The 10000-nt window shown below is 45.5% G+C and overlaps 1 protein-coding gene across 1 annotated transcript in view; it reads right to left on the bottom strand.

The window, feature by feature from the left end:
* pde10a (phosphodiesterase 10A) overlaps positions 1-10000 on the bottom strand; it is a 69514-nt gene that overhangs the window by 12521 nt on the left and 46993 nt on the right. Inside the window, 5 exon segments of the mRNA XM_027023007.3 lie at positions 545-700; positions 1428-1568; positions 2291-2340; positions 3274-3394; positions 4182-4210. Coding sequence (XP_026878808.1) covers positions 545-700; positions 1428-1568; positions 2291-2340; positions 3274-3394; positions 4182-4210 — 497 coding nt within the window.

A 10000-nucleotide genomic window follows, 5' to 3' on the forward strand; every position in this document is an offset into this window, starting at 1 on the left:
AAAAGAGTGAGAAGAAAAACACGTAGTTACACAAAAAGCAAGCACTTTGAACAATTTAAAGCTATAACTGCTATGTCCGCTTCAGGTATTTATATCTCCTGAGATACATAAGAGCTACCGGTAATATCATATTTTAAACTCATTCTTCTGGCTGTATCCATACTATCTCACTTTGGTTCTTAAAATTTGGAGAATATCTTCCTTTTAAGTTACATTACCAGATTAAATAACTGGGTAAAATGCTAAACTTCTGAACAATGAGCTGGAACGTAGCAGGATTATAACCCCAATCAGCGTCACGTAAATCACATTCTAGCCAACTGCCTTTCAGTCACTGATAGTCAGATTAGCAGTTCTGTCAGAACTATTACCCATTTGCATCAAACTATTTCCCAACAGCCTATCAGTGTTACTGAGATGTTTAACGCCACTGTTTGACAAGTCTGTCAGTCCAAACCCTCAGTGTGCCTGCTCAGAGTGAAGGAAGGCAGAAACAGGAAACCACCACACGCTACCCGCCGCACGCCAGCCGGCACCTGCCTACCTCCTGGTGGCTGAGGTTGAAGGGCTCTCTGCCCAGGTGGCGATGCAGCTCCAGCACGGCAATGAGGTCACCGATGGCCGTGAGGATGGGAAGACACAGGACAGAGTGAACGCGGATCCCTGAGTCCTGCCCTGTGCCATGGGGGAACCGCTCGTCCTGCCCGTGCGCCACACACACACACACACACACACACACACACACACACACACACACACACACACACACACACCATGACTTACCACTCCGGCAAAGAATGTGTCAGAGGTAATGAGGTCTCTAAAGCAGTACTTTCTCATTCCGGTACCGAGGTCATACTACACTGCTCACCTTAGCAGTTATCCTACACCAATAATCTGATCTGCTAATCACTTATCCCTCTGAGCTGAAGCAGACTGTTGTTTTGTTTTGTTTTCATGTGTACGCACCACATAGACCCGCCAGACTGCTACGCACCACAACTATAAATCAGGTTTAATCAGCTGTAAAATATTTGTGACGCTGAATTGAGTGATTCCCATGCGCTCTCACTTCACCTCACAACATCAGGTCCAGAAGGGGCTAAATTCTCTACTACCTCTGCACTAAAAGTGGAGATGAAGGTGCATTTAATAATCTAATAGGGAAGAAACAACCCATATCTTATTAGCTGGCAATAACCGACATTAACAATTAATATTGTTTAATATAAACATATTGTTTAATATATAATTTTTATGATTGAAAACTGCATATAACTAACCATAATATACCAATATTGATCAGTTCGATGTAAAAATCATGACAAAGTCACTGGTCAGTATGGATATGCAGAAACAATCTTTGAAGTGAGTCCCTGACTAGGGGATGCAGTGTCATGGATGTGCCTGAGCTCGCAGCCACTCACCCCGATGATGTCTTCCACCAGCAGTGTCTTGCGTGTCTTGGCTACGTGAGCAGCGATAGTGGTCCCGAACGCGATGGGGCCGGAGGGGATGAGCCCTGGGAATCCCTCTTTGGCCCCTGTGGGCGTGAACAAACACAGGCTCTGCCCCGGAGAGGAAGACCCGTGTTAAACCGCTTTATCTACCGAGGACCCGCCCATACGACCGGGCCTCTTGCACTTCACTTTCCTAACGGCATATCTTCCATGTTTACTAAAAACACACCTTAGTAACTAAATAGTAACTCAATTAGTAAATAAATAAGCCTGGCGTTTGGGAGGTTAAGCAAGCCTGTGGCCCGTAATACCCTCTTCTTCAGTTTGAGAACAATTTTGAGATTGTCCACATCTCTGCTTCTAGAACTTTCTCATATGTGTACATGTGGTATAGGACCAGGTAATGCCACATGAGGGCCCCCCCCGGAACATGTGTGTGTGGAGTGTGTATAAGATGACACTGTGACACTGCTCTATGGCCCTGAACTAACAGACACAAATCTTTGCTTTGTGCTGTAAATCCACATATTCAGTGAAAACTGATGTTCCTTCAAATTAGAGGAGATCATGGAAGAGGGAGACCTAATCATTCCTGTTTTCTGTTCACAATACCATTAAAGAGCTTTAACTCAGGTATCTTTAATTATGAAGGTACAGAATGATATGAAGTGCTTGGAAATTCCAAACAATTTGTGGAATTCAAAACACAAGGGGACTGTCATTAAATCGGTGCTTCAGCTCCAACTCTTCCAGACGTTTTGAGATGGGTCTCGTTTACTGGGTTGAATGAATGAACAGCCTAACAGTCCAATTTAAGAAGGGCAACTTACATTGTTGCATTCTCCTAGGAAGTATAGTGCAAAACCATCAGCCTTCGTGGCTGTGAAGAAAGAAACAAATGGAAATCACCATCTGAGCATTACAGAAGGCGGTCAGCCTCGGGATGTCGTGGCTGTTAGCATTTTTAAAAGCGCTAGCTTGTGGTAGCCATTATTGAGAGTGGGCAAAATTGCAGGTTAATGTAGCCACCATGGGTGCCACTCTCCTGCCAGATTTGGCGCTGCTGATTCAGACACTCGCTTTCAAGCACTGTGGGGAGGATAGGTCGGCATGGGGGAAACCGGCCTGTGGTAACGTGGACGTGGGCTCTTGGGGGAGGGAATGAAGTGGCTGGATCTAGGGCAGCATGCATGGGTGCTTGGGTATGTCTGCGTGCATGTGAACAGATCTGTGTGTGAGTGAGTGTGTGTGTAGGGAGCAGGACTGCTTCCCCAAGCTCTGCAGTGCTGCAGTATGCTGACAAGGCGTGGGTGGATGAGATGTGACAGTCTGAGCACTGTTCACCCAGTGTGTGTGTGTGTGTGTGTGTGTGTGTGTGTGTGTGTGTGAGAGAGACAGAGAGAATACAGGGTATGGCAGAGCCTAACCTTGGTCACCCACAACACCACCCACCACTCTCTCTTGTGCTGCATCATTAACCCATAAACCCGCTGGACTGCTTGGGGAGAGCAGACGAGGTGATAAGGCTCTTTAGTTATAGGCAGCGCAGGGCAGCTATGGCAAGCCAAGCTCCAACACTAAAGGAACCGCATTTCTAATGGCTAGTATGCTGTGAATCCTCTGAAGAGAGATGGCTTTCGACTTGCTTCTGTAATATTAGTAGTCAAGGGACATACAGGCAGCTGGCCAACACCTCTGAACTGGATTTCCCATTATCTGACATGCTCTAATCTCAGGCGAGGGGCTTAGTCTGTGTGTGTGGTTTGGGTATGTGCAGGCGTGTGTGTGCGTGTGTAGCCGACAGGGCCCTGACCTGTTTTGATGATGTTGCACAGCTCATAGAGCAGTAGTTTGTTGTCTCCTCCTGTGTCCAGACGCTGCTCCATGTAGCTGTTCAGCTCATAGACCACAGCCTGCATGTTAGTGTCCTGGTACTGCTGGACGCAAAACACACACACAGCATACAAGTGGCCATCCCGCGCGTACACTCCGCTCGTGCTCACACTCATGCACCATGTGGCATGGCCTCCAATGGATGGATTTACAGATCTTCCACACATTCAGTTCCTCACACATCAGTGTTCTGTAGCGCTAGGGGATTCTGGGAGATATTTTGCCATGTGTTTTACAACCTCTCCAGCTCATGGTCCCTGCATAGGTGTGGGTATGCAGCCATCCTACTCCCTCTTACCTCACAGGTCCTTTACTTTGAGGACCCGGGCCTGTATGGGTCCCGGTGTGAAGGGTCACAACACAGTGAGCGGATGGAGGGCACTTCCCTCTCTGGAGCAGTTCTGACTGCATCCTGCCTCTGTAGAAGCGTGTGTGTGAGGTATTACCGGACAAATGGCCCCTTCATTACCACACACGCACGCACGCACGCACAGTATCCTCATTTCCTATCTCTGAGTTAGACATATGGAGAATATGATAAACAGAGAGACAGGGAATGAAAGAAACGGAGTTGTACGCGTCTGTACGTGTGTATGCGTGTGTGTGTCTGCGCATATGTGATGTTCTAACTTGTCCTGTCATTCTCTTTTTCCTGTCCGCTGTCCTGGTACACTTGGTGCGCCTGGAGTAATCAGGGCAAGAGCTACACCAGTGCACAGGTGTTTTCCTGGAAGTCTGAGGTTGAGCTGGTAGCCTCCACTCTGGCCCAGGGTGGACCAAAGCCAAACAGCACACAAACATGTACAGTCAAAACGATGCTTCACTTACCCTGCTGACTTCTGTAGCTGAGGGATCATCTGTGAAAGCACAAAAAATCCAGCTGAATAAATAGCAGGCACCATGTTGTGTGCTACAACGTTTACAGATGTTTATCGGTATGATTTCTTTCTTTAAATTAATTTTTATATTTTCATACTTTTTCTTTTCTATTCTTCATTATGAATTTTTGGTACTAAACAGACAACCAAAATAGGAGCTAGATTTCAAAGTAAATTAATAGCAATATAAACAAGAGATATGTTATAAACCAGAGAGATAACAAATGAGAAATGTGAAAAATATTTAGGGGGGAAAAAGAATTTTCACTGCAGTTGCAAATACACAGGCTCACACCGCTTATGTTTTTGTAGGGTTAATAAATATGATATTTCCTCCATTTGGTAGACATGCCACTCCATTTGGATCCATGAGTTATATGTGGGGGTCTGGGTTTATTGTAACATACTTCAGGGCTGCTGTAACTGCTGTAACCTCTCCTAGGAGATGTTTCTAAGACCTCCCCTGTAGACCCACCATGTAGACCTCCCTTGTAGGCATTACTTCCAGTATTGCCCTCTTAGGATCTTGTGGAATAATCTTTTGGAATACTACCGTAAGTGCATCAAATACCAAAAGACCTGTAAAGACCTGTGACTTGGGGCCTGACCCAAATAGGTGAGTATGGTTTCCAATTTGTGCGCCACAATTTCCATGAACTGGGGGATGTTGGGCCCATCTTTGACACTAGCTCTGGCGTTTGGAAGTATCTCACAACTATTTTCCATATGCATTCCTATCATGTGTTTGAATTTGTCACATGTATGCATCGGTGCATAAGTCCTTCTAGGGATCCTGAATTATTCCCATGTTTATTCCTGATTCCAATCTCTGATTTATATATGTAAGGAGCTATCTAGGATCATAGACAAAAATTTGATATAGTGTACAAATTATTTTCCACTCTCTGTGACCTGTTTGTAATTCGTTGAGATAATTATCAATTGGGATTGGTTTTATGAGTTTTTCCTATTCCTTGTTTGTAGTCAGAAAATGTGTTAGCTGCAAATATTTGAAGACGTCTGCCCTAGGGGGATTCGCCTCATTTAATATCTGATGCAATTTAGTTCTCTGTATTCTTCTCATTTTTAAACTCTTTATCTAAGTTGTTCAGTATAAAAGTTAGTTTTGGTGCTGAGGCTGTGTTGGGGAGTCCATATACTGATTGTATTTTTCTCCATATTTGTAAGTTAGCTGCATTCGATTGTCTCTTATCTTTTGAAGGGTCATCCAAATATGGTAGGTTGTGAGCGGGGGCTCTGGGTGGATTATTTTCTTCAGTATTAAGTCAGCATGTACATGTCCTGTTCTGTGATCCATGTCAGGAAGGGCTTTATCTGTACGCTCCAAAAGTCATTTCTTGAGTAAGGACACTGAAGCTTCCCCATCTGGCTTAGACAGCTGTAATCATTTAAGTCCAATTCTTGGGCTCTTTCTTTGCCATATAAAGTCAGAAATCAATTTATCCAAACAGTCAAAAGTATATTTTGGGCCTCCAATGGGGAAAATTTGAAATAAATAATGCAGTCTGGGCAAGATCTTCATATGTATGCTTTATGGCTTTATAAATACAAAGGTAGCATTGGCCATCGGTCCAAATCCTTACTAATAAGGATTATTTTCTTATTTTGAATTATAACTTATAATTTTCTTATCATTTTTTTCTTAGAACTGGCCTCACTGGCGGGAACGATTCTGTGAAGATTTGGGAAGGAATATACTGGATACTTCCTACAGCTATTTGACCCCATCTGTGGTGTACTTTATGGTGTCCTACAGCTATTTGACCCCATCTGTGGTGTACTTTATGGTGTCCTACAGCTATTTGACCCCATCTGTGGTGTACTTTATGGTGTCCTACAGCTATTTGACCCCATCTGTGGTGTACTTTATGGTGTCCTACAGCTATTTGACCCCATCTGTGGTGTACTTTATGGTTTCCTACAACTATTTGACCCCATCTGTGGTGTACTTTATGGTGTCCTACAGCTATTTGACCCCATCTGTGGTGTACTTTATGGTGTCCTACCACTCTTTCACAATTTGAGTCCGATGAATCCTGGCATTGTCATCTTGGAATGAAGAAAAAGTCCATTGATGGAATAACCTGGTCGTTCAGTATATTCAGGTAATCAGCTAACCTCATACTTTGGGCACATAATGTTGCTGAACCTAGACCTGACCAACTGCTGCAACCCCAGATCATTGCACTGCCCCCACAGGCTTGTACGGTAGGCACTAGGCATGATGGGTGCATCACTTCAGCCACCTTGCTTCTTACTCTGATGCGCTCATCACTCTGGAACAGGGTAAATCTGGAGTCATCAGACCACATGACCTTCTTCCATTACTCCAGAGTCCAATCTTTATGCTCCCTAGCAAACTGAAGCCGTTTTTGCCAGTTAGCCTCACTGACAAGTGGTTTTCTTAAGGCTACCCAGCTGTTTAGTCCCAATCCCTTGAGTTCCCTTCGCATTGTGCGTGTGGAAATGCTCTTACTTTCACTATTAAACATATCCCTGAGTTCTACTGTTGTTTTTCTATGATTTGATTTCACCACACAAGTGATCGCCGATCAAGATCATTCAAGATTTTTTTCCAACCACATTCCTTCCTCGAAGATGATGTTTCCCCACTGTCCTTCAACTTTTTAATAATGCGTTGGACAGTACTTAACCCGATTTTAGTAGTTTCAGCAATCTCCTTAGATGTTTTCTCTGCTTGAAGCATGCCAATAATTTGACCCTTCTGAAACAGATTAACATCTTTTCCATGACCACAGGATGTGTCTTTCGACATGGTTGTTAACAAATGAGCAGCTACTCACTGCATCAGTTATGGTTAAACAACTTGTTGCCAGCTGAAACATAATCACCCATGCAGTAATTATCCAATGGGAGTCTCTTACCTATTTGCTTAGTTAAATCCAGGCGGTGACCTTTTTTTTGGCCAGGCAGTGTATATATATGCTGCTATAGCCCACCTGCTTCAAGGTTCGTCATGTTTTGTGTTCTGAGACTAGTTGTATGAATGGTATTTTAGTTATTGTTGCCTTTCTATCAGCTCAAACCAGTCCGGCCATTCTCCTCTGACCCCTGGTATCAACGAGGCATTTTCATCCAAGGGAACTGCCGCTCACTGGATATTTAATTTTTTTCGGACCATTCTCTGTAAACCCTAGAGATGGTTGTGCATGAATGCCCTTCCTTCCGCATTTTGATGCTCGTCTTGTACTTCAGCAGGTTGTCTTGAGCATGTCTACATACCTAAATGCATTGAGTTGCTGCCATGTGATTGGCTGATTTGTGTTAATGAACAGTTAAACAGGTATGTGACTGGTGAGAGCAAAAAACAAAACAAAACAAAACAAACAAACAAAAAAACCCCCCCACACACACACGCACACAGTGCAGAGGTTTTTATGTAGACTTTTTATTACTATTATGTTTTATTATTATTATTTTTTAAACTTATTAATAAGTTTAGCCTTCAAATATTTGGAAATATTCCATATGTAAACTATTGTGCAGGAAGGCAACTAAATGGACTGGGATTTGCTCAGAGGTGGCATATATGTTTACTGCATAATAACTCCAGTCAACTCCCTCTGCTCGACTGTCACTGGGGGTCCTGGGAAATCAGTCCTCAATCATTAGCATGAAAATGTAATCCAGCAGGCCTGTCCCAGCCTGACTGCTCAGATTTGCACCAAGGCTCTCTTTCAGAATGTCGCCGAGGGTCATGTGATATTACACAATGATAGATGACGAGGACAAACATGCTTGTGGTTTCAACACTGTCCTGGAGTAAATGAGAGTGAGAGAAGGAGAGAGGGAAAGAGAGAGAAGGCGAGAGAGAGAGAAGGGTGCAGAGAGAGTTGAAGAAAGAGAGAGGGGTGTGGAACAGAGAGAGAGCCAGAGAGAGAGAGAAAGAGAGAGAAACTCCAAGCTTGGCTAAATAAGCAATGAGCTGCTTATTTTTCCATGAAAGGATACAGATGTGGGCGTGTGCATAGAGACGCAGGTGAGGGAATAGAGACATGGGCGATGTTGACATGGGGACAGAGACATGGATGAAGGGACAGTGACATGGACATGTGGACAGAGACATGGGTGAACGGACAGTGACATGGACACGGGGACAGAGACATGGGTGAACGGACAGTGACATGGACATGTGGACAGAGACATGGGTGAACGGACAGTGACATGGACATGTGGACAGAGACATGGGTGAACGGACAGTGACATGGACATGTGGACAGAGACATGGGTGAACGGACAGTGACATGGACATGTGGACAGAGACGGGTGAACGGACAGAGACATGGGTGAACGGACAGTGACATGGACATGTGGACAGAGACATGGGTGAACGGACAGTGACATGGACATGCGGACAGAGACATGGGTGAACGGACAGTGACATGGACATGTGGACAGAGACGGGTGAACGGACAGTGACATGGACATGTGGACAGAGACATGGGTGAACGGACAGTGACATGGACATGTGGATAGAGACATGGGTGAACGGACAGTGACATGGACATGTGGACAGAGGCATGGGTGAACGGACAGTGACATGGACATGTGGATAGAGACATGGGTGAACGGACAGCGACATGGACATGTGGATAGAGACATGGGTGAACTGACAGTGACATGGACATGTGGACAGACATGGGTGAAGGGACAGTGACATGGACATGTGGATAGAGACATGGGTGAACGGACAGTGACATGGACATGTGGATAGAGACATGGGTGAACGGACAGTGACATGGACATGTGGACAGAGACATGGGTGAAGGGACAGTGACATGGACATGTGGATAGAGACATGGGTGAACGGACAGCGACATGGACATGTGGATAGAGACATGGGTGAACTGACAGTGACATGGACATGTGGACAGAGACATGGGTGAAGGGACAGTAACATGGACATGTGGACAGAGACATGGGTGAACGGACAGTGACATGGACATGTGGACAGAGACGGGTGAACGGACAGTGACATGGACATGTGGATAGAGACATGGGTGAAGGGACAGAGACATGGATGAAGGGACAGTGACATGGACATGTGGACAGAGACATGGGTGAAGGGACAGTGACATGGACATGTGGACAGAGACATGGAAGTGTTGATAGAGATGTGGGTGAGTGGACAGAGATGCGAGCCAGCGAACAGAAACATGGACGTGGGGACGTCGTTGAGGGTAAATGAACAGAGATGAGGGTAAGGGTACAGCACTGGCCCACCAGCAGCCCTCTACAGAGGCAGTATTAGGCCAGCGCTTCTTGACCCCTCTCACCTGGGAGGAAAGACTCTACGTTACTTCATTTCTTCAATCTTCTGTACAATTTTGGCAGGAGGGCTTGTGTCCTGTGCAGATGGCTGTGTGGGCGTGGCCTATGCCAAGCACCCAACTCCTCCAACCTAACCCCCCCCAACCCCTCCAGCTCCTGCAGGTAAGCCAGGGCTGCTTTATCTTCCCCTGCTAAGAGATTGCGGTGCACAAGCCTGTCTTTGTGCGTCTGTGGCTGCTGTCCAAGTGCAGCTGATAAACGGCATTGGTCGCCTCCCAGTCCCAAGCACCGTCCAATCCCGTTTCTCTCGCTCTCTCTCTTCCACCCTGATGAGGCTGGAAGGCTTAATGCTGAGGTGGAGGGTGCTACGTTTACATCTGTGCCTGTAAGCATGTGTGTGTGTGTGTGTGTGTGCCTATGTGTGTATTTGCACCTCTGTGTATGTCCAGCTCTAGG

The sequence above is a fragment of the Electrophorus electricus genome, chromosome 12 (genome assembly GCF_041902795.1).
Source record: "Electrophorus electricus isolate QZ-2024a chromosome 12, ASM4190279v1, whole genome shotgun sequence".
Classification (NCBI taxonomy): Eukaryota; Metazoa; Chordata; class Actinopteri; order Gymnotiformes; family Gymnotidae; genus Electrophorus; species Electrophorus electricus.